At 48.9% G+C, this 25,347-nt stretch overlaps 1 protein-coding gene across 1 annotated transcript; it reads right to left on the bottom strand.

Moving 5' to 3' along the window:
• Window positions 1–1,592: 1,592 nt before the first annotated feature.
• Window positions 1,593–23,999, bottom strand: LOC141148527 (E3 ubiquitin/ISG15 ligase TRIM25-like). The gene is made up of 2 exons (XM_073636068.1): window positions 23,857–23,999; window positions 1,593–11,507 (listed from the first exon to the last, which is right to left on the bottom strand). The coding sequence occupies exon 2, from the start codon at window positions 11,496–11,498 to the stop codon at window positions 9,918–9,920; it is 1,581 nt and encodes a 526-aa protein (XP_073492169.1). The 5' UTR covers window positions 11,499–11,507; window positions 23,857–23,999; the 3' UTR covers window positions 1,593–9,917.
• Window positions 24,000–25,347: the final 1,348 nt, after the last annotated feature.

The raw sequence follows: 25,347 nt of genomic DNA on the forward strand, positions 1-25,347 counted from the left end.
TCAAATAATAATTTACCCCCACTGTATGTGCAGTGTGTGGAGGTTAAAGCCAACTCTCTTTGCTGTTGCACATGTGCATCATGTGGGCGGCAAGAGGTTAAAAATGGCAAATATATAAAACCACAAAGCAAGGCTTGTATGCTGCAGCCTGCTGTAAAAGTGTATTGGGGTGCCATTCTAGGTTAACTCCTTCATGTCTGAAGGATAAAACGAACCTGATAAAGCCAAAAAAACAATAGTCAGTCTTTTTTATCCTACGTAAGCACAGACACTGACAGTAAGGCTTAGTTTACACTTCAGGGCTGTTTTTTTTTTTTTTTACTCCCCCCCCCCTTTTAAAGGGTAAGTTCAACTGTGGAACATGTTACATGTTCCTCCCGTTTTTAGGGTGGAACATGTAACATGTTCCAGCATCTGCACCTTCCTCCCCCGATACTCCCTCCTTGAGACAGTGGACGGGGGATTCTCTCCCCACACCCACTGTCACAATTTGAAAACAGCGCTTCCATGCAGGGCTCCGCCCTCATGGCCGCATCATTCAGTCACAGTTTCCCGTGAATTAATAAAATACAAGTACCATCAGCCATTGTGGCTGACAGCTTATAGTTCTCAATGAACTGCAAAGGAGCTGGTGGTCAGCGCTCTCCTAGCTTGATTCTTCCTGCTCACAAGTAACTGCCAGCCCATACGAGGTACGAACAGACGGCTATCCTGAGCAATCTGCTGGTTGTGGGTGCAATGCTCAGCAGGCTCCTTAAAACAAAAAAAAATAAATGCACATTTTTTTTTACAAGTCATCTGTGTCCCATTGGGTAGATTTACCTTCACTTCCTGTCCCATAGCCAATACAGGAAGTAATATCAAAATTCCTCCCAAGTGAAGGAATCCCTGGTTGTCACCAAAATATTGGGTTGTCGCCAGAACAGTAATAGAGGGGAAATCTTCCAATGGGGGGCACTAGTTTTGGTGACAATCAGGCATTCTTTTACTTTGGAGAGATTTCCTCTTGCTTCGTGTTTGGGCTATGGGACAGGAAATAAAGGGAAAATCTCCCCAATAGGACACCGATGGCAAATAAAAAACCTGACAGGGGTTATAACCCTCCATCCAAAAAAAAAAAAGTTTCTCCTTTATTCTACTTTAAAGTGGTTGCAAACCTCAGACATCAAATAAGAACAAAGCATTTTCCTCTAGACTATAGTGTGTACTTAACTTAATCCAGAGCACTAAGTGTCATTTCTGTCTGCTGCTTCCTTCCTCTGTTATCAGCACGAGTCACTTCTGACAAGTTTTCCTGACACCAAGAGAAAAATGGTGACAGGGGAGGGACCTCCACTGATTGACAGCCTCAGCTCTGTTCCTGTGCTGTGTCCCTTCCCTCCAATCAGCTCTCAGAGCTCTCCTCACTGTAGTGTGACTTCAGCTCTCCACCCCCTTTTTTTTATAAACTCTCAGACAAGCTGTATAAACTCTGCACGTTGAATGGATGTAGGGGGAACGACTGCTGCAGATAAACAGGTACAACTTATGTAGGAGGAGTTGAAGCTGCGGTCGTGTTCATCAAACAAGAAAAAAAAACCCGGAGTCCCACATTTTATAAGTGGATTTTATTCTTTAAAATTCAGGCAGTGTCATAGTAGGAAACAACAATCCCGACCCCCAAATCCCTGTCCGGTGATCCCATAGAAGAAGGTCAGCCTAGTTTATTCTAAATCACAATGAGGGGGGGACACGGCAAAGTCACATCAAACATTTCACATGGGGTGGTTACATCCACACATACAATATTCATGTATATAAAATGACGGGTATATACTACATACAGATGTGTAAGGAGCCTCACATCATCTAATCTACTCACCAATGCTTCAAAGAGAACCTGTCATAAGCTAGGCTGATGTAGAGCCTACATAGTCCTAAATGATCATAAATGTGCAATGTGTCTATGACGATCGATAGCACTGGGTGTCAGGGGGTCGCCTGAGGTTTGACAGTTGCTATTCTATCGAGTGCCCTAAAAGTCATGCTGACAGTGTAACATCACAGAGCCCTGTAGTCAGGAGGAATGTAAACATCCACAGGGCTCTGCATGGGGGGAGTGTTGTGGTTACTTAGGAGCTGGAAGACAGCGTGTGTAATCAGCACGAGTTCAGGCAGCTGATAGGGGAGGAATTATCAGACCTCAGGCAGCTGATAGGGGAGGAATTATCAGACCTCAGGCAGCTGATCGGGGAAGAATTGTCAGACCTCAGGCAGCAGATAGGGGAGGAATTATCAGACCTCAGGCAGCTGATCGGGGAAGAATTATCAGACCTCAGGCAGCTGATGGGGGGGGGGAGATTATCAAACCTCAGGCAGCTGATCAGGGAAGAATTGTCAGACCTCCGGCAGCTGATCGGGGAAGAATTATCAGACCTCAGGCAGCTGATAGGGGAAGAATTATCAGACCTCAGGCAGCTGATCGGGGAAGAATTATCAGACCTCAGGCAGCTGATAGGGGAGGAATTATCAGACCTCAGGCAGCTGATCGGGGAAGAATTGTCAGACCTCAGGCAGCTGATAGGGGAGGAATTATCAGACCTCAGGCAGCTGATCGGGGAAGAATTATCAGACCTCAGGCAGCTGATAGGGGAAGAATTATCAGACCTCAGGCAGCTGATAGGGGAAGAATTAATAGACCTTATGCGGATGATAGGAGAGGAATACCTAAAAGCCGCTAGAAGAGTAGGTAAAATCAGATCTCAGACAGGTGATGGGGGAGGAATAATGAGACATCAGGCAGCTGATAGGGGATGAATTGTCAAACCTCAAGCAGCTGATAGGGAACTAATTATGTGACCTCACGCAGCTGATAGTGGAGAAATAATCAGATCGCAAACAGCTGATAGTGGAGGAGTTATTAGAACTCAGGCAGCTGATAGAAGAATTATGTATTAGACCTCAGGCAGCTGATGAGGAGTGAGCTATCAAACCAAGCAGCTGATAGAGGAGGAATGATCAGACCTCAGGCAGCTGATAGAGGAGGAATGATCGGATCACAGGCAGCTGATAGAGGAGGAATGATCGGATCACAGGCAGCTGATAGAGGAGGAATGATCAGACCTCAGGCAGCTGATAGAGGAGGAATGATCAGACCTCAGGCAGCTGATAGGGGAGGAATGATCAGACCTCAGGCAGCTGATAGGGGAGGAATGATCAGACCTCAAGCAGCTGATAGAGGAGGAATGATCGGATCTCAGGCAGCTGATAGAGGAGGAATGATCGGACCTCAGGCAGCTGATAGAGGAGGAATGATCGGATCACAGGCAGCTGATAGAGGAGGAATGATCAGACCTCAGGCAGCTGATAGAGGAGGAATGATCAGACCTCAGGCAGCTGATAGGGGAGGAATGATCAGACCTCAGGCAGCTGATAGGGGAGGAATGATCAGACCTCAAGCAGCTGATAGAGGAGGAATGATCAGACCTCAGGCAGCTGATAGAGGAGGAATGATCGGATCTCAGGCAGCTGATAGAGGAGGAATGATCGGATCTCAGGCTGCTGATAAGAGAGGAATTACATATTAGACCTCAGGCAGTAAGCAAACCTCAGGCAGCTTTTAGGAAAGGGATTATCTGATCTCAGGCAGCTGATGGGGAGGAATGATCAGACCTCAAGTGGCAGATAGGGGAGGAATAATCGACCAAAGGCAGCCGGTTGTCAGACCTCAGGCTGCTGATATGGAAAGAATTATTCCTCAGGGCCCCCCCCACCTTTGAAATTTAGCTCCAATAACCCTCCTCAGACTAAGTCAGGCTAATAAAGGGGGGGTGGGGTACAGATAAATAAGGACACTTGCAATATTATAATCATTTAGGACTGAACGTTAACTGTCTTTGCACAAAACCTAAACAGAATTTTTGACATTTAAAAAAAAAAAAAACTTTGTTCTAAAAAAAGATAAATCACACTCAATTTTCCAATCCCCCAACTCCAGTCTGGTGTCCCCAACCCCCACAAAGCCATAACCAAGGTGTCACCTTCTCCCAGCTGGACCCCCCAATCCTGTCCATTGTACAGTCTGGAAAAAAAAAAAAAAGAGAGAGAAAACATTAAGATGACCCCATCCTTTGGCTTTGTGTTTTTGCAGGTCGGGGGTGGGGAAGCCAGGATGCAATTCGGCTTGGCAGTGACCACAGAAAGCTGATCTCTCAGGTTTGGACAGAGCGGACCATCAATTCCGAGGTGCTGAGGAACCAATCATAATGGTTTATTTTTTTTTTTATACATAGCTGTAATTCAATCCAGGAGGGTCAATTCACGAAGCTGCAGGAGTTATTTAAAGCGACCCGTGCCATTCCTCCCGCTATCCTATCCAACAGTATCTGTATCTATAGAGTCCATTCTAAGCACTTTATTGCTCCCTCGTGTCAAATATACTCCCCAGTGCACTCCCTCCGCTGGGTAAGGCCCGGAATATGGAGGAGATGCGGCACCAACCAGTTAAACTGATGTCAACAGTATAAGTTGCCATCGCACCACAATAAATAATAATAAATGCTAATTTTTTCCTGCAAAAATATGTGCATTTATTATTTTTGAAGGCTGAACTTAGCCTTTAATTTTTTTTTTTCTGAAATTATTCATTTTTTTCATCAATCAATAAATAAATAAATAAAATACATACACATGCATTAGGTCGGTCCATGTACAGACAACCCAGTGCAACTTAGGTGCAGATATAGATGCTTTCTCATCAACATTCAAAGCTCACACAGTGGCCATTAAGCGTTGAACGCTGTGCAATCGTCTGTTTTTTGTTTTTTTTTTCCTTCGATCGGGAAAGTAAGGATGATGTCATTGTATCCAGGCAGAGATATACACAGACACTGCAGATCTGAACTCTGAAAACAAAAGTGCAATATTACAAAGAGTTGTAGAAATACATGGCTTACAATAGACTCTAGGTACAGGTACTGTTAGATCGGATAGCAAGAGCAATGGCAAGGGTCTCACTTTAACTTCGTTTGTTTACTTCTCATGTTAAAAGTTTCTTCAAAATGGTAATTCCACAAATATAAAGGGTGCAGTCCTTATGTTTTTTTTGCAATGACTAGCTGCAATGGTAAATTATTTCAGTTATTTATATAGCGCCGTCAATTTACGCAGCGCTTTACATATACATTGTACATTCACATCAGTCCCTACCCTCAAGGAGCTTACAATCTAAGGTCCCCAACTCACATTCATATACAAGGGACAATTTAGACAGAAGCCAATTAACCTTCCAGCATGTCTTTGGAGGGTGGGAGGAAACCGGAGTACCCGGAGGAAACCCACACAGGCACACGGAGAACATGCAAACTCCAGGCAGGTAGTGTCGTGGTTGGGATTCAAACCAGAGACCCTTCTTACTGCTAGGCGAAAGTGCTACCCACTACACCACTGTGCCGCCCATAAATCTGAAAAAAAAAAAAAAAAAAAGAGGTCCTAACCCTTTCTTCCTCTGTACCTGGCTACATTTAGACCAGGGGTCCTCAAACTACGGCTAGTGCCTAATCATGTCTGTGAATTTCAGAGTTTTGCAATGCCTTACGGGACTTGCAGATCCGCTTTTCTCAAGACCTCCTACTCTCAAGCTCTCTCATCTCCTCCTCCCATGCTCATCTCCAGGATTTCTCCAGAGCCTCTCCCATCCTCTGGAACTCGCTACCTCCACCGGTCCGGCTACCCCCTACTCTAGCTACCTTCAGGAGATCCCTGAAAACTCATCTCTTCAGGAAAGCCTAATTACGTCTCCAACTAATCTTTTACCACTTCCATCAGCTCATTCCCCACAGTTACAACCTTTTGCACCACTTGCCGCACCCTATTAGATTGTAAGCTCTTCTGAGCAGGGCCCTCTTAATCCTCTTGTATTATAACTGTATTGTCTCCTTTTTCATATTGTAAAGCGATGCGTAAACTGTTGGCGCTATATAAATCCTGTATAATAATAATAACAGCTGGAGGACCATAGTTTGAAGATCCCCGATGTAGACCTTTAGCCTAGGTTCACATTGCTGCGGGTTAGAAATCACGCAAGTTCAGCTGAACTCGCACAATTTTAACCCGGCAATGCAGTCCGACTTCGGGGGGGCGTTTTGACAGACATCTGTGCGGGTTCTACACAAATCGCCCCCAAAGCTGCCAAAAGTAGTACAGGAACTGCTTTTGAGAATCAATGTGGCGCCGCAAAGTCGACGCCGCGCACCGATTCGGACGGTGCCATTGCCGGCAATAGCCACCGATATGGCATGCAATTTGACATGTCAAATAATTCCAATGTGAACCTAGGCTAAAGTGGCACTCTCATTGGCAAAAAAAAAGTTCCATGGAGAAGGAGAGATATCATACTTGCATCTCTGGTGGCCCCCCCTATTGAAGAGCCACAGCCTCCATCAGAATTCAACCCTTCTGGGAGTGTCCAATCCCTGAGTCCCCAGCTAGAAAACACAGGTCACCCAGGAAGTTGCATATCTTGCGTCTTCCTTTTTTCTGGCAATGGTACGCACTTTAACCTCTCCCCTCCCCCCCTCCATCCCCCGGATGTCACGCATATATGCGGCCCAATGTTAACACTTTTCTGTGCTGAGAGCGCATGCCCGCAGCACAGTTGTTGGCTGAGACCGGAAAGCTCCAAATGCATACTTGCGATTGGGAGTTTTCCAATCATGTGAGCACTGTGACAGCCAGCTTTGGACAGTCACTAACATCTCTTTTGTGTCCTTTTGATAGTTTCTAATCATACGTTCATTCTATCCAGAGATGTATCCATCTTGGTCCCTCAACACATATTCCCTGAGGAAGTCCCAAGGGGCGAAACATGTCGGGACTATAGTGCTGAGTGACCCCTTATGTTCTATGTTGCCATATATCACTGTTAGCTCTATATTATGCATAGCCAGCATAATTTTTTAAACTTTGTTTATGTTCAATAAAATGTAATTTATACTATTTACTTTGGTATCTGTTTAAAATTACTTATTTGGCGCCTACAAAATCCCACCAAATTCTCTCTGTTTGCATACTGTGACAGCCAATCACAGCGGTCACATGACCTGAATGCCCACCTCCCGGCATTTAGAGGCTCTTAAAGGGCCAAGGTGCGTCGGGGGGGGGGAGGGGTTAAAGAACATCAATCTGTGTTGTTCTTTTGGAATTTACAATCGAATACTGCACAAATTAAGCTGATGCGTACTGTAAAACCCGTGGCCCTGGTTCACACCTGAGAAATTTGATGCATTTTTCGGGAAGCAATGTAACACTTGACACAAGAATCCCCTTATATTCAATGGTGCCCATTCACAGGTGAGCATGGTGTCGCTTGAAGCTTGTCGCTCAACAAAAACACATACGTTTTTGATCCCAATAGGCTTTAATGGGAATGCCTCTCCTCCTTCTATTAACTAGCTTTTCACTAGAAAACACAGGGGTCTCTAAACTTTTTAAACAAAGGGCCAAAACACTATCCTTCAGGAGTTTAGGGAGACTGCATTGTGGTCAGTGAGACTAAAAATATTACAGCAGAAGGGAGAATAGTGTCCCATCCTTGGTGTCAGTGGGTGGAATAGTGCCACGTGGTTGGTGTCCATGGAAAAAATTATGCCCCATCATTGGTGTCAGTGGGTAGAAGAGTGCCTGTGGTCAGTAAGTGAAGGAATAGTGCCCCATCCTTAGTATTGGTGGAAGCAATAGTGGAACTTGCTCGCACCTTTGCGAAGAATATTACCCCGTTATTTGTGCGAAATAGTGCCCCATCATTGGTAACGGTGGAAGGAATAGTGTCCCATCGATAGTATCACTGGAAGGAATAGTGCCCCATCATTGGTATTGATGGAAGGAATAGTGACAGTTATTGGTATCAGTGGAAGGAATAGTGCCCCATCATTGGCGTCAATGGGTGAAGTAGTACCTGTGGTGATCAGAAGGAATCATACCCCATTATTGATAACAGTGAGAGGAATCGTGCCCCATTGTTGTTGTCAGTGGGAGGAAGAGTGCCCCATTGTTGGTGTCAGTGGGTTGAAAAGTGCCTGTGGTCAATAGAAGGAATCCTACCCCATCATTGGTATGGGTGGGAAGACTAGTGCCCCATCATTCATGTCAGTGGGTGGAAGAGCGCTCCATTGTTGGTGTCAGTGGGAGGAATGGTGCCTCATCGCTTGTGCCAGCTAAAGGAATTGAGCCAAGGGCCAGATAAAGGCAAGGAAAGGTATCGGTGGGAGGAATAATGGCAGTTGTTAGTATCTTTGGGAGAAATAATATCTCATTATTTGTGAAAGTGGGAGGAATAGTGCCCCATCGATGGTGTCAGTGGGAGGAATAATGCCCCATCGATGGTGTCAGTGGGAGGAATAGTGCCCCATCGATGGTGTCAGTGGGAGGAATAATGCCCCATCGATGGTGTCAATGGGAGGAATAATGCCCCATCGATGGTGTCAGTGGGAGGAATAGTGCCCCATCGATGGTGTCAGTGGGAGGAATAATGCCCCATCGATGGTGTCAGTGGGAGGAATAATGCCCCATCGATGGTGTCAGTGGGAGGAATAATGCCCCATAGATGGTGTCAGTGGGAGGAATAATGCCCCATCGATGGTGTCAGTGGGAGGAATAATGCCCCATCGATGGTGTCAGTGGGAGGAATAATGCCCCATCGATGGTGTCAGTGGGAGGAATAGATGGCAGTTGCTGGTATCAGTGGGAGGGATAATGCCCAGATGTTGGTGTCAATTGGAGGAGTAGTGCCGCGGTCCGCATTCCAAAAGGGTCCTGTGTGCATTTGGGTCCGGTTCAGGTGCAAATTTAGGCAAAAACTCGGACCTGATTTGCAGCTGAACCAGTGTACAGGAACGCACTGGACCCCGCGCTGGGAACCACGCCCACACATATGTGAACCCGGCCTTATGCTTTAGTGAAGTGACCCTCAGGACAAATATATTGATTGCACACAATTTTATAGCATATGAATGAGTCGTCTAAAGGAAAAAACGCCTTCAACCTCTTTTTCCTTAAATTTCTCGGCATACCTTCCAAAGTCTCTTTTAAAATATAGGTCTTTGGCTTTGATCCCCTGCCTTTAAATCCTACTGGCCATGCCGCTGCTCCACGTCCCATGGGGGGGGGAGGGGTATTGCTTCAGGAAGAGTCAAGTATGCGCACGCTGTGACACCTAAATGGACGATCCATGCTGTACCGGGGGTAAGGGAATAGAGGGAGATATAGAGTGGAAAGATGGTTCACAGACACAGAAAATACTTGAAAAAAGATTTTTTGCTGTTTCTTCAAAAACACGAAGACAATTTTTTTTTGTTCTCTTTGTAACAGACCAAAAAAAGGGGACAAGCAGGAAAACTTGTTGGGAGATAGAAAAAAGGGGGCAATAAACGTGGAAAAAAGCTCTTGGTGAAAACGGCAATGTTTGTATACTGCATTGATCGCAAAAACTTCTCCAAATACTGCAACACGAAACTCTGTTTTTTTTAAAAAAAATTGATTCAAGTATGTATTCTAAAATTCTGAAAAGTTTCTCCTATTGCTCTCAGCCTCCTCCAAACGCCTTTATTTATTTTTTTGCTGCTGTGATCTGTTATTAGAGGGTGGCTACGTTCATTCTCCATGGTCCCATTGTATGTAAGAGCGTAGCCACCCAAGATGGAATATGGATGTGTAGAGTGCATAGAGCAGTGGCACGTGAACCACAACCAACGTGCGCTGCTCGTTCCAAACAGAAAAGGAGCAGAAAAGGAGAGGTTTGGGAGCTCACGAAGGATGTTACAAAGAAGCAAAAGACACAGTAAGAAACAATAAATTAATAATAAGTTAAGTAGTGGATGTGTATGGATTATTTAAGGTTTAGTGTCACTTCGGTGGAAAGTCCTCAGAGACTCAAAGTTCCTTTAGCTCCTCAGCCTGATCCAACCCTCGTTCCACACGAAGAAAGCGGCATGGAGGGGCTCGGTGAAGGTGGCTCTGAAGGTGTGGAGGTGCCTGACAACGTCACACAGCTGGTAGAAGGACAGGTGCCCGCCTTCGTAATCCAAATATATCCCCAACTTCTGGATGGGGATCTTAGTCTGCAGCTGACGCGACCTTGAGTTGTGAGTCACGGAGTAGTGGTTGTCGTACGTCCTCAGGCTCCAGGACTTGTTGTTCTCCCCGATCCTGGACTCCTTACCGGCGCGGTAAATGCTGGGATAAGCCACGCCCACCCACCAGTCTTCCGACTGGCTGGTTTCCACCTCCCAGTAATGCTTCCCCGTGCTGAAACCTTTGCTGCTCATGACCTGAGGGAACGTCGTGAAGCGCTTGGCATTCTCGGGGTAGCTTAACGGCGTCTCCGACCAGGAGGCCGACTTTAGATCTCCGGTCACCGACACTTTTCGGCAAGCCGTGTCCAGATCGAGTAAGATGTCGGAGGTCTTGGGGTCGTAAAGCCCTCTCTTCACGGCGGACATGACGTCAGAGAAGCAGGCGTGCAAGGAGACGGACACCAGGCGCTCCTTCAGTTCGCTGGAGGAGCTGATCTTCCGAATGTCTTGGGTGATCACTTCAGAATCTTTGTCAGTCTTAGCCGCGTCCTCGGCGTCCAAGTCCTGGTCTTGCAGGACAGTGATGGGATCCGTCATGTTAAAGAGCTCCTCGATGTGTTGCATCTTCCTGCACAGCTCGTCCTTCTGCGTCTCCAGCTGCCGGATCAGATCGGAGACGGAGAGCAAGCTCTGTTTTTCATGCCTGGAGAGCTGAGTCAGGAACCTCTTCTCCAGGCACTCCAGCTGCTTCCGGATGTCGGTGAACAGCTCGGCGATGCGCTCTGTTAACACGGTGGTTTTCTCCTGCACCTTCCTCCGAAGGTCTTGCAGGCTCTCCAGATTTTTCTCCGTCTCCTCCTTTTTGGAGGACTGCTTCTCCAGAAGCTTCCTCAGTTTCTCCTTCACCCTCACCACCTCGTCCAGCGACTTCAGCGTGTGACCCTTGTGCGACCCAATGGCGGAGCAGTACACGCAGATATACGCCCCGTCGTCGCAGCAAAGGAACTCCAAGTTCTTTTTGTGGATCAGACACTTCCAGCTGTCCAGGGAGTTGGTGGGGTCGATCAGGGTGTGTTCTACAGTCTTGTTGTGGATGCCCAGGTGGGTGTCACATAGGGAGGTCTCGCACTGCAGACAAGTCTTAGCGGCGGGGATGGGAGCGTGAAGGCAGTACGTACAGGAGACCCCGGAGCCTTCCAGCTGGGATTGGGTATCAAGAAAGTGCTTTGCAATGTTGCACAGCTTCCTGTTCTTCTCCAGCAGGGGGCGCACCGGATACTTCGCCCTGCACTCTGGACAGGTGTATACTCCGGACCCCTTCTGTGTATCCAGCACGCTGATGATACAATCCCGGCAGAAGCTGTGCCCACATCTCAGGGACACCGGCTCGGTATAGAGGCTCAGGCAGATGGAACAGCTCAGCTCCTTTCTCAAGTCAGCAAACGCCATTCTGTACAACTGAAAGAGAGAGAAAAAAAAACTTTAATAAACATTAATTGATTGATTGTAAAGGTACATTTAAAAAAAAATAAATAAATAAAATAACAACAAACATGTCATACTTACCTCCACTGTGCAGCTCGTTTTGCACACAGTGGCCCCGATTCTGGTCTTCCGGGGTCCCTCAGCGGCTCTCGCGGCTCCTCCCCACATCTGATAACCCCCTCGGAGAAGCGCTTCCCAGAGGGGGCGCGCTCCCGAGTCCAGCATTCGGCGACCATAGAGGCTGAATGCAGGACACGGCCCTGCCCCCCCCCGTCGCACGCGTTATTGAAATTGATTGACAGCATTGGAAGCCAATGGCTGTGCTGCTATCAATCTATCCAATCAAGAGCTGTGGCTCGGCCTCGCCCCCTCCGTCACCTGGTTGGCTCACTGGCTGTGATTGACAGCAGCGGGAGCAAATGCTGCTGCCAAAAGCCAAATAGTAGTGCAAGTCCCCCTGAGAGGCTCTGGTGGACATCGCTGGATCGAGAGGGGGGCTTAAGTAAGTATTAGGGGGGCTGCTGCACACAGAAGGGTTTTTTTTTACCTTCATTCATAGAAGGTAAAAAAATCTTGTGCCTTTACAACCACTTTAAGGGCCGGTTTACACCAGAATGCAGTGCAGGAAACCCTCATCCTGCGCATGTTTCCTGAACCATGTTCAAAACGCACTGCAGATGCAATCTGCAGCGGGTGTCAATGTTTGACTTAACCATTTTCTGTCATTGTGATTGCTCCGGTTTAGGGGCGCGCCCCTCCTGCAGTAGTGTATTTAGGTGTTGTGCTGCCCTAGGCCTGACTAAATGCGTGCAACCCCTAATTTAAATATGACCTACCCCTTCCTGTCAAGGCCACACCCCTTGCTGTTTAAGACCCACCCTGAAATTTTCGAGTGGGCACATTAGTTCTGAGGGCCTGGGGGGGAGGCAATGGATTCCCTTAATTTGCATCGATTTCCTCTCACTTCCTGTTTGGCTATGGGGCAGCAAGTGAAGGGAAATCTCTGCAATGGGATAGGGATGGTAAAAAATAAACAGTGCAAGCCGGCGGGGACACTTTCCGTGCTGCCCTAGGCCTGGGCCTTGTCGGCCTAGGCCAGTATACAGCGTTGCCCTCCTGTGATCGCTGTGTCTGGATTACAGTTAGCGGTAATTGATCATAGCGATAGAGCTGGGCGATTTTCTTAAGAAAAAAAAAAATCAGCGATTTTTAAAAAAAAAAAAAACTGGATTCGAATCGAGTTTTTTTTTTTTTTTTGGACACCGCGCCGGTCCTGAGGAGCTGCGGGCAGGAGCTTTTAGGCGAGGCCGCGGCTTCGGCCTAGTCCACGGCGTCCGGCCTCGCGGACTAGGCCGTACCCGCGGCCTCGCCTAAAAACCCCTGCCCGCAGCTCCTCAGGACCGGCGCGGTGTCAGCGCCGGTCCTGGTGAAAAAAAAAACAAACGATTTGCTTAAGTTTTTAATCAATTTGACCTCTCAACTCGATTCAAGATTTAAATCGATTTTTTCCCCAGCCCTACATAGCGATCTCACGATAACAATGTCAACAACCTGTCATGAATGGATTTCCAGCTTGCTCACTTGTTGTGAACTGTGATGGGCCCACAGCAAACACATGGTACTTGGCTACCTGTACCATGTGATCAGCTGTAGCCAATCATAGGTCACAACCAAAAGCAAAAATGGTTAACCCATTCATGACTAAAACTATTGCTTCATACACTGATCTTCACTGTATAAGCAATAACAATGTAAAAAAATAAAAATAAATCCCTGACCACCCGCCAGAAAAAAATAAAATAAAAAAAAAATTGTTTAAAAAATTGAATAATAAATTATTTTCATTTTTTTTTTTTTAAAAAAACACCAGTTTTATGATGACGGTGTACTGCACTAGACACAGAATGGAATTTTTTTTTTTTTTAAGTAGAAAAAACATTTGATTTAATTTCTTAATTTTCCATAAAATTGTGAACATTAAAACTTCAAAAAAAAACTTACCATGCCCCTTACTATAAAAATTGATCAATTCTGATGGCCTATCTCATTTCTTGAGGCCCAAAAATGCCAGGACAGTAAAAATACCCCCCAAATTACCCCCTCTCTGGACAGTAGACAGTCTAAGGCAGGGGTGTCAAACTGGCGGCCCTCCAGCTGTTGCCAAAACTACAATTCCCATCATGCCTCTGCCTGTGGGAGTCATGCTTGTAACTGTCCGCCTTGCAATGCATCATGGGACTTGTAGTTTTGCAACAGCTGGAGGGCCGCCAGTTTGAAACCTGTGGTCTAAGGTATATAGCAGGGATATGCAATTAGTGGACCTCCAGCTGTTGCAGAACTACAAGTCCCACGAGGCATAGCGAGACTCTGACAGCCACAAGCATGACACCCAGAGGCAGGGGCATGATGGGACTTGCAGTTTTGCAACAGCTGGAGGTCCGCTAATTGCATATCCCTGCCATATACCTTAGACTGTCTACTGCCAAAAAAAAGGGGTCATTTGGGGGGTATTTGTACTCTTCTGGCAACTTTGGGCCTCAAGAAATGAGAGGCCGCCAGTGCATCAGAACTGATCAATTTTCAAAGATATATAACTCTGTAACTTTCCCACAGACTAAATAATATACACTGATTGGGATTTTCTTCACCAAAAGACATGTAGCAGAATGTAGCAGAATACATTTTGGCATAAATTTAGGAAGATATTGATTTTATTGGATTTTTTTTTTTAATATTTTTTTTTTATAACAGAAAGTAAAAAAAAAACCATTTGTTTTCCCAAAAAATGTTGGTATTTTATTTAGCAAAAAATAAAAAACCCAGAGGTGATCAAATACCGCCAAGAGAAAGCTCTATTTGTGGGAAAAATATATATAAGATTTAAATTTGGATACAGTGTTGCATGACCGCGCAATTACCAGTTAAAGTAGCGCAGTAGAAAAAAAATGCTCTGGCGATGAACGGGGGGGGGTAAAACCTTTCCTGGAGCTCAAGCGGTTAATGACACCCCATACGCAGGTCACAAACACGGGGCGTTTGCCCGCACCGGACTGCACGGTACAGAAGTATTGCTGATGTGATGACATCTTCTATTCAATGTCTTCCTCCATTCACGTCATGTCAAATAGATGACATGATATAGAGCAGGGATGTGCAATTAGCGGACATTCAGCTGTTGCAGAACTACAAGTCCCATGAGGCATAGCAAGACTCTGACAGCCACAAGCATGACACCCAGAGGCATGATGGGACTTGTAGTTTTGCAACAGCTGGAGGTCCGCTTACTGCATATCCCTGATACAGAGGATTCGTATTTAGCACATGGATGGCTGAACAACTGCTAATCACATCTTGGACAATGCACTCCAATGGAAGCTGCTCTTCCATGAAGTGTTCTGATTGGTTCATTCTACTTGTTTACTGCGAAATACACTGAGGGCGGAGCTTTAACCGCTTGCCGACCAGCCGCCATTATTATACTGAGGCGGGTTGGCTCCCCTGCACCAATCGCTGTAGGTGTACGCCGGCCATTTTAAGAGCGACGGGGGGGCACGCGACACTGGAGCCGATGCGTGTGAGCGCGATGTTTGCCGGCCACCTGCGATCGCTCCACACAGAGCCAGAATGGGGATCTGTGTATGTAAACAAACAGATCCCCGTTCTGACCAGGAGAGGAGAGACAGATCGTCTGTTCCTAGTGATCAGGAACAGCGATCTCTCTCCTCCACCAGTCAGTCCCCCCCCCCCCCCACAGTTAGAAACCCCTCCTTAGGGAACACAATTAACCCCTCGATCGCCCCCCTAGCGTTAATCCCTTCCCTGCCAGCGACATTTATACAGTAATCAGTGCAAATTTATAGCACTGATCGCTGTATGAATGTGAATGGTCCCAAAAATGTGTCGCAAGGTCACAGTCACAAAAAAAAAATCGCAGATCGCCGCCATTACTAGTAAAAAATAAATAAATAAAAATGCCATAAATCTTTACCGTATTTTGTAGGCGCTATAACTTTTGCGCAAACCAATCAATATACGCTTATTGTGATTTTTTTTTTTTACCAAAAATATGTAAAAGAATATATATCGGCCTAAACTGAGGAAAAAATTAGTTTTGGGGGTTTTTTTTGGATATTTATTATAGCAAAAAGTAAAAAATATTGTTTTTTTTTTTTCAAAATTGCCGGTCTTTTTTTGTTGATAGCGCAAAAAAAAAAACCCAAAAAAATGCAGAGGTGATCAAATACCACCAAAAGAAAGCTCTACTTGTGTGTGGGGGGGGGGGGGGGGAAGGGACGTAAATTTTTGTTTGGGAGCCACGTCGCACGACCGCGCAATTGTCAGTTAAAGCGACGCAGTGCCGAATCGCAAAAAATGGCCTGGTCATTAAGGGGGGCAAATCCTTCCGGTCCCTAAAGTGGTTAAACATCACATTGAGAATCTATCGGACCACACCCGAACGCAACATGTGAGATCAGACTCCTGGGTGTCATTCAACATAGAATACTGAGGACATCTAGTGGCAGAAAAGGATTACTGCAGGGAATTAAAGGTGAGTATTACAGGCAGAGGCTTACGCCTTACTTCGGCCCCAAACCCCCCCACCATGGAAAAAAATAAAACATAGTCTGGGGTTGGGCATTAAAGCTGAACCCGGGGATAAGTAAATTATAGTCTAGGTCCATTCATCATGTGCATTCAGGAATCTCTGTGAATTTCTTCCAGATCTGTGCAGTAATCCAGTAAGAGATGATGTCACTGCTACTTTTACAAGGTAATATCTGGGGTTGTAGAGGCATTTGGCACACACAAAGTGGATACATTTATCCGAATTCAAGTTTTTGTGTCTGGAGTTCAGCTTTAAATAACAAAAGATAATTATGGCAAAATAAATGTTCTCAAACACTAGAATAAGTTCTGAACCAGCAATACCCCCGGATGGGGGCCTCAGAATGGGGGGCCTGAGGATGGGGGGGGGGGTATGGTGACGGCTGCACATACTGATTATGAGGTTGTGGGATTTCCAGGGGCATTATGGCTCAACTACCTCCTCAGCAACTAGAGAACACTGTAAGTGAAAAATCAGGGCCCCCCTGAGTTAGAATCACAGAGGGGACCTGTGTGCTCTATTAGTAAAGAGTACCTGTCCTCTGGAGGCCCCCCCACCCCTGTATGGACAACTGCTGTCCACACCTTCAATGGAAACAATGACAAAGTCACTCTGAATGAAGTTTTCAACATTTCTCATCCCAGTGTCCCTCTTAAGGCCCCTTTTTTTAGCCCTGTATATCCCTCTTAGGGCCCTTTCTGTGGCCTGTGTTCTTCCTGTATCCCTCTTGTGGCTCCTGTGCTCCTCTTAGAGCCCATGTGTCCCTCCCGTGTCCTTCTTGTGGCCCTCCTGTGTCCTTCTTGTGGCCCGTGCTCCTCTTAGAGCCCCTTTGTCTCCTTCTTGTGGCCTCCTCTGTGTCCTTCTTGTGGCCCCTGTGATCCTCTTAGAGCCCATGTGTCTATCCCGTGTCCTTCTTGTGGGCCCTGTGCCCCTCCCGTGTCCCCTATGGCATTCCTGTGTCCCTCTTATGGCCCGTGCTTCTCTTAGAGCCCATTTGTCTCCTTCTTGTGGCCCCCTCTGTGTCCTTCTTGTGGCCCCCTCCTGTATCCTCCTTATGGCCCCTGTGCCTCTTCTGTGTTCTTCTTGTGGCCCCTGTGCCCCTCCTGTATCCCACGTGTGGCCCCTTTGTCATTCCTGTGTCCTTCTTGTGGCCCCTGTGCCCCCCCTGTATCCTTCTTGTGGCCCCTATGTAATTCCTGTATTCTTCTTGTGGCCCCTGTGCCCCTCCTGTGTCATTCTTGTTGCCCCTTTGCCCCTCCTGTATCCCATGTGTGGCCCCTGTGTCATTCCTGCGTCCTTCTTGTGGCCCCTGTGCCCCCCCTGTATCCTTCTTGTGGCCCCTGTGTCATTCCTGTGTTCTTCTTTTGGCCCCTGTGTCATTCTTGTGTTCTTCTTGTGACCCCTGTGCCCCTGCTGTGTCCTTCTTGTTGCCCCTCCTGTATCCTTCTTGTGGCCCCTGTGCCCCTCCTGTGTTCTTCTTGTGGCCCCTGTGCCCCTCCTGTATCCCACGTGTGGTCCCTGTGTCATTCCTGTGTCCTTCTTGTGGCCCCTGTGCCCCCACTGTATCCTTCTTGTGGCCCCTGTGTCAATCCTGTATTCTTCTTGTGGCCCCTCCTATGTCCTTCATGTTGCCCCTTTGCCCCTCCTGTATCCCATGTGTGGCCCCTGTGTCATTCCTGTGTCCTTCTTGTGGCCCCTGTGCCCCCACTGTATCCTTCTTGTGGCCCCGGTGTCGTTCCTGTGTTCTTCTTGTGGCCCCTGTGTCATTCTTGTGTTCTTCTTGTGACCCCTGTGCCCCTCCTGTGTCCTTCTTGTTGCCCCTTTGCCCCTCCTGTATCCCACGTGTGGCCCCTGTGTCACTCCTGTGTCCTTCTTGTGGCCCCTGTGTCATTCCTGTGTTCTTCTTGTGGCCCCTGTGCCCCTCCTGTATCCTTCTAGTGGCCCCTGTGTCCCTCCTGTATCCTTCTTATGGCCTCTGTGCCCCTCCTGTGTCCTTCTTGTTGCCCCTGTGCCATTCCTGTGTCCTTCTTCTGGCACCTGTGTCCCTCCTGTGTCCTTCTTGTGGCCCCTGTGCCCCTCCTGTATCCTTCTTGTGGCCCCTGTGCCCCTCCTGTATCCCACGTGTGGCCCCTTTGTCATTCCTGTGGCCTTCTTGTGGCCCCTGTGCCCCCCCCCATATCCTTCTTGTGGCCCCTATGTAATTCCTGTATTCTTCTTGTGGCCCCTGTGCCCCTCCTGTGTCATTCTTGTTGCCCCTTTGCCCCTCCTGTATCCCATGTGTGGCCCCTGTGTCATTCCTGTGTCCTTCTTGTGGCCCCTGTATCCTTCTTGTGGCCCCTGTATCCTTCTTGTGGCCCCTGTGTCATTCCTGTGTTCTTCTTTTGGCCCCTGTGTCATTCTTGTGTTCTTCTTGTGACCCCTGTGCCCCTGCTGTGTCCTTCTTGTTGCCCCTCCTGTATCCTTCTTGTGGCCCCTGTGCCCCTCCTGTGTTCTTCTTGTGGCCCCTGTGCCCCTCCTGTATCCCACGTGTGGTCCCTGTGTCATTCCTGTGTCCTTCTTGTGGCCACTGTGCCCCTCCTGTATCCTTCTTGTGGCCCCTGTGTCATTCCTGTATTCTTCTTGTGGCCCCTCCTATGTCCTTCATGTTGCCCCTTTGCCCCTCCTGTATCCCATGTGTGGCCCCTGTGTCATTCCTGTGTCCTTCTTGTGGCCCCTGTGCCCCCACTGTATCCTTCTTGTGGCCCCGGTGTCGTTCCTGTGTTCTTCTTGTGGCCCCTGTGTCATTCTTGTGTTCTTCTTGTGACCCCTGTGCCCCTCCTGTGTCCTTCTTGTTGCCCCTTTGCCCCTCCTGTATCCCACGTGTGGCCCCTGTGTCACTCCTGTGTCCTTCTTGTGGCCCCTGTGTCCCTCCTGTATCCTTCTTGTGGCCCCTGTGTCATTCCTGTGTTCTTCTTGTGGCCCCTGTGCCCCTCCTGTATCCTTCTAGTGGCCCCTGTGTCCCTCCTGTATCCTTCTTATGGCCTCTGTGCCCCTCCTGTGTCTTTCTTGTTGCCCCTGTGCCATTCCTGTGTCCTTCTTCTGGCACCTGTGTCCCTCCTGTGTCCTTCTTGTGGCCCCTGTGCCCCTCCAGTATCCTTCGTGTGGCCCCTGTGTCATTTCTGTGTCCTTCTTGTGGCCCCTGTGGCCCTCCTGTATCCTTCTTGTGGCCCCTCCTGTGTCCTTCTTGTGGCCCCTGTGCCATTCCTGTTTCCTTCTTCTGGCCCCTGTGTCCTTCTTGTGGTCCCTGTGCCCCTCCAGTATCCTTCGTGTGGCCCCTGTGTCATTTCTGTGTCCTTCTTGTGGCCCCTGTGCCCCTCCAGTATCCTTCTTGTGGCCCCTGTGCTCCTCCTGTATCCCATGTGTGGCCCCTGTGTCATTCCTGTGTCCTTCTTGTGGCCCCTGTGCCCCCACTGTATCCTTCTTGTGGCCCCGGTGTCGTTCCTGTTTCCTTCTTCTGGCCCCTGTGTCCTTCTTGTGGTCCCTGTGCCCCTCCAGTATCCTTCGTGTGGCCCCTGTGTCATTTCTGTGTCCTTCTTGTGGCCCCTGTGCCCCTCCTGTGTTCTTCTTGTGGCCCCTGTGCCCCTCCTGTATCCCATGTGTGGCCCCTGTGTCATTCCTGTGTCCTTCTTGTGGCCCCTGTGCCCCCACTGTATCCTTCTTGTGGCCCCGGTGTCGTTCCTGTGTTCTTCTTGTGGCCCCTGTGTCATTCTTGTGTTCTTCTTGTGACCCCTGTGCCCCTCCTGTGTCCTTCTTGTTGCCCCTTTGCCCCTCCTGTATCCCACGTGTGGCCCCTGTGTCACTCCTGTGTCCTTCTTGTGGCCCCTGTGTCCCTCCTGTATCCTTCTTGTGGCTCCTGTGTCATTCCTGTGTTCTTCTTGTGGCCCCTGTGCCCCTCCTGTATCCTTCTAGTGGCCCCTGTGTCCCTCCTGTATCCTTCTTATGGCCTCTGTGCCTGTCCTGTGTCTTTCTTGTTGCCCCTGTGCCATTCCTGTGTCCTTCTTCTGGCACCTGTGTCCCTCCTGTGTCCTTCTTGTGGCCCCTGTGCCCCTCCAGTATCCTTCGTGTGGCCCCTGTGTCATTTCTGTGTCCTTCTTGTGGCCCCTGTGTCCCTCCTGTATCCTTCTTGTGGCCCCTCCTGTGTCCTTCTTGTGGCCCCTGTGCCATTCCTGTTTCCTTCTTCTGGCCCCTGTGTCCTTCTTGTGGCCCCTGTGCCCCTCCAGTATCCTTCGTGTGGCCCCTGTGTCATTTCTGTGTCCTTCTTGTGGCCCCTGTGTCCCTCCTGTATCCTTCTTGTGGCCCCTCCTGTATCCTTCTTATGGCCCCCTGTGTCCCTCCTGTGTTCTTCTTGTGGCCCCTGTGCCCCTCCTGTATCCTTCTTGTGTCCCTCCTGTATCCTTCTTGTGGCCTCTGTGCCCCTCCTGTGTTCTTCTTGTGACCCCTGTGCCCCTCCTGTATCCTTCTTGTGGCCCCCGTGCCCCTCATGTACCATTCTTGTGGCCCCTCCTGTATCCATCTTGCGGCCCCTGTGCCCCTCCTGTGTTCTTCTTGTGGCCCCTGTATCCTTCTTGTGGCCCCTGTGCCCCTCCTGTGTTCTTCTTGTGGCCCCTGTGCCCCTCCTGTGTCCTTCTTGTGGCCCCTCCTGTATCCATCTTGTGGCCCCTCTGCCCCTCCTGTGTTCTTCTTGTGGCCTCTGTGCCCCTCCTGTATCCTTCTTGTGGCCCCTGTGCCCCTCCTGTGTTCTTCTTGTGGCCCCTGTGCCCCTCCTGTAACCATTGTGTGGCCCCTGTGTCCCTCCTGTATCCTTCTTGTGGCCCCTGTGCCCCGCCTGTATACTTCTTGTGGCCCCTGTGCCCCTCCTGTATCCTTCTTTTGGCCCCCTGTGTCCCTCCTGTATCCTTCTTGTGGCTCCTGTGTCCCCCCTGTATCCCTCCTGTATCCATCTTGTGGCCTCTGTGCCCCTCCTGTATCCTTCTTGTGGCCCCTGTGCCCCTCCTGTGTTCTTCATGTGGCCCCTGTGCCCCTCCTGTGTTCTTCTTGTGGCCCCTGTGGCCCTCCTGTATCCTTCTTGTGGCCCCCTGTGCCCCTCCTGTATCCTTCTCGTGGCCCCTGTGTCCCTCCTGTATCCTTCTTGTGGCCCCCTGTGGCCCTCCTGTATCCTTTTTGTGGCCCCTGTGTCCCTCCTGTATCCATTGTGTGGCCCCTGTGTCCCTCCTGTATCCCTCTTGTGGCCCCTGTGCCCCTCCTGTATCCTTCTTGTGGCCCCTGTGTCCCTCCTGTATCCTTCGTGTGGCCCCTGTGTCCCTCCTGTATCCTTCTTGTGGCCCGTGTCCCTCCTGTATCCTTCGTGTGGCCCCTGTGCCCCTCCTGTATCCTTCTTGTGGCCCCCTGTGTCCCTCCTGTATCCTTCTTGTGTCCCTCCTGTATCCATCTTGTGGCCTCTGTGCCCCTCCTGTGTTCTTCTTGTGGCCCCTGTGCCCCTCCTGTGTTCTTCTTGTGGCCCCTGTGCCCCTCCTGTAACCATTGTGTGGCCCCTGTGTCCCTCTTGTATCCTTCTTGTGGCCCCTGTGTCCCTCCTGTATCCCTCCTGTATCCATCTTGTGGCCTCTGTGCCCCTCCTGTATCCTTCTTGTGGCCCCTGTGCCCCTCCTGTGTTCTTCATGTGGCCCCTGTATCCTTCTTGTGGCCCCTGTGCCCCTCCTGTGTTCTTCTTGTGGCCCCTGTGCCCCTCCTGTGTTCTTCTTGTGGCCCCTGTGCCCCTCCTGTAACCATTGTGTGGCCCCTGTGTCCCTCCTGTATCCTTCTTGTGGCCCCTGTGTCCCCCCTGTATCCCTCCTGTATCCATCTTGTGGCCTCTGTGCCCCTCCTGTATCCTTCTTGTGGCCCCTGTGCCCCTCCTGTGTTCTTCATGTGGCCCCTGTGCCCCTCCTGTGTTCTTCTTGTGGCCCCTGTGCCCCTCCTGTAACCATTGTGTGGCCCCTGTGTCCCTCCTGTAACCATTGTGTGGCCCCTGTGTCCCTCCTGTATCCTTCTTGTGGCCCCTGTGCCCCTCCTGTATCCTTCTTGTGGCCCCTGTGGCCCTCCTGTATCCTTCTTGTGGCCCCTGTGGCCCTCCTGTATCCTTCTTGTGGCCCCTGTGGCCCTCCTGTATCCTTCTTGTGGCCCCTGTGGCCCTCCTGTATCCTTCGTGTGGCCCCCTGTGTCCCTCCTGTATCCTTCTTGTGGCCCCTGTGTCCCTCCTGTATCCTTCTTGTGGCCCCTGTGCCCCTCCTGTGTTCTTCTTGTGGCCCCTGTGCCCCTCCTGTGTTCTTCTTGTGGCCCCTGTGCCCCTCCTGTAACCATTGTGTGGCCCCTGTGTCCCTCTTGTATCCTTCTTGTGGCCCCTGTGCCCCTCCTGTATCCTTCTTGTGGCCCGTGTCCCCCCTGTATCCCTCCTGTATCCATCTTGTGGCCTCTGTGCCCCTCCTGTATCCTTCTTGTGGCCCCTGTGCCCCTCCTGTGTTCTTCATGTGGCCCCTGTGCCCCTCCTGTGTTCTTCTTTGGGCCCCTGTGCCCCTCCTGTAACCATTGTGTGGCCCCTGTGTCCCTCCTGTATCCTTCTTGTGGCCCCTGTGCCCCTCCTGTATCCTTCTTGTGGCCCCTGTGGCCCTCCTGTATCCTTCTTGTGGCCCCTGTGGCCCTCCTGTATCCTTCTTGTGGCCCCTGTGGCCCTCCTGTATCCTTCGTGTGGCCCCCTGTGTCCCTCCTGTATCCTTCGTGTGGCCCCTGTGTCCCTCCTGTATCCTTCGTGTGGCCCCTGTGTCCCTCCTGTATCCTTCGTGTGGCCCCTGTGTCCCTCCTGTATCCTTTGTGTGGCCCCTGTGTCCCTCCTGTATCCTTCTTGTGGCCACTGTGGCCCTCCTGTATCCTTCTTGTGGCCCCTGTGTTCCTCCTGTATCCTTCGTGTGGCCCCTGTGGCCCTCCTGTATCCTTTGTGTGGCCCCTGTGTCCTTCCTGTATCATTCTTGTGGCCCCTGTGTCCCTTCTGTATCATTCTTGTGGCCCCTGTGTCCCTTCTGTATCATTCTTGTGGCCCCTGTGCCCCTCCTGTATCATTCTTGTGACCCCTGTGTTACTCCTGTATCCTTCTTGTGGCCCCTGTGTCTCTCCTGTATCCTTCTTGTGGCCCTTCTGTATCATTCTTGTGGCCCCTGTGCCCCTCCTGTATCCTTCTTGTGGCCCCTGTGTCTCTCCTGTATCCTTCTTGTGGCCCCTGTGTCCCTCCTGTATCCTTCTTGTGGCCCCTGTGTCTCTCCTGTATCATTCTTGTGGCCCCTGTGTCTCTCCTGTATCATTCTTGTGGCCCCTGTGTCTCTCCTGTATCTTTCTTGTGGCCCCTGTGTCTCTCCTGTATCATTCTTGTGGCCCCTGTGGCCCTTCTGTATCATTCTTGTGGCCCCTGTGTCTCTCCTGTATCATTCTTGTGGCCCCTGTGGCCCTTCTGTATCATTCTTGTGGCCCCTGTGTCCCTCCTGTATCATTCTTGTGGCCCCTGTGTCCCTCCTGTATCATTCTTGTGGCCCCTGTGTCTCTCCTGTATCATTCTTGTGGCCCCTGTGTCCTGCCTATGCCCCTCTTGTGCCCCACGTGTCCCTGTGCCCGCTCCTGTGCCCAGTAATATAATGAGTCCCATTCACTGACCTGTCACCGGGTATCCCGGACACATCTGAGGAGAACACACCGATCACACCTCGTCCGCCCACCACACACTGTGTGCACAACGTAAACAATGAGCCAGGGAACACATGACCGGAATAAAATGTTCCACCCAAACAAACGTTCCCTATACAACACAGTGTACACAGCGACATCTAGTGTTCAATATGGGAAGTGCAGGACACCAGCAGGTTATTTTTGGTCAGTGATTTCATCTCTTCATCAGACAACAAAGAAAAATCTGACATCCCCCATACCAGATCCCTGGGGGGGCTCCATACTAACAAATCATTGCACCTAATAAAGCTTATATAAGATTTTATAAATAATAAAGTTTAAAAAAAATCGAATAAAGCCTAATTTAAGATTTTAATGATAAAGTTAACATTGATTTTTTTTTAACTATACGTTTTGGTTATGGTTTGGCACAATTACACATAAAACATGTCATGTCAAAAAGTCATTAAACCAAATAAAGCTTATATAAGATTTTATAACTATTAATCTGGAAATAAACCTGATAAAGCCAAATGTAGGATTATATAAACAATAACGGAGAAATAAACCAAATAAATATTATTATTATTATTATTTATTTATTTAATTATTTCAGGTACTTATAAAGCGCCGTCAATTTTTGCAGTGCTTTACATATATATTGTACATTCACATCGGTCCCTACCCTCAAGGAGCTTACAATCTAAGGTCCCTAACTCACATTCATACATACTAGGGACAATTTAGACAGGATCCATTATTATTATTTTAATTATTATTATTATACAGGATTTATATGGCATCGACAGTTTGCGCAGCTCTTTACAATATGAGGGCAGACAGTACACTTACAATACAATTTAATACACCTGCTCTTATAAGATGTAATAAATAATAACCTAGATATAAACCTAATAATATAAAATGATATAACTAATAATAATAAAAATAATAATATTTATAATTTATTATAATTATTATTATTATTATTATTATTATTATAGCCGATAGATGGTTGTATACAACTGAAATTGAAAAAAAACAAACAACAACACCCTGGTGACATTTAGAAATACAAAGAAAAGGGTAAATAATAACAACAAAGACCTGTACAATTGGGCCAAAGGCTGGCAGCATTACAAGTCATTTTTGTGACCCCTGTGGCCCTCCTGTGTCTTTCTTGTGGCCCCTGTGTACCTCCTGTGTCCTTCTTGTGACCCCCGTGTCCCTCCTGTGTCTCTCCTGCATCCTTCTTGTGACCCCTGTGTCCCTCCTGTGTCCTTCTTGTGGCTCCTGTGTCCCTTCTGTGGCCCATGTGTCTTTCTTGTGGCTCCTGTGTCCTTCTTGTGGCCCCTATGCCCCTCCTGTGTCCTTCTTGTGGTCCCTGTGTCCCTCCTGTGTTATTGTGGCTCCTGTGTCCCTTCTGTGGCCGATGTGTCCTTCTTGTGGCCCATGTGTCCCTTTTGTGGCCTATGTGTC

The sequence above is a fragment of the Aquarana catesbeiana genome, linkage group LG06, assembly GCF_042186555.1.
Source record: "Aquarana catesbeiana isolate 2022-GZ linkage group LG06, ASM4218655v1, whole genome shotgun sequence".
Taxonomy (NCBI): domain Eukaryota; kingdom Metazoa; phylum Chordata; class Amphibia; order Anura; family Ranidae; genus Aquarana; species Aquarana catesbeiana.

Coding starts and splice junctions, on each gene's coding strand:
- LOC141148527 (XM_073636068.1), bottom strand. CDS start 11,498: ATGGCGTTTGCTGACTTGAGAAAGGAGCTGAGCTGTTCCATCTGCCTG.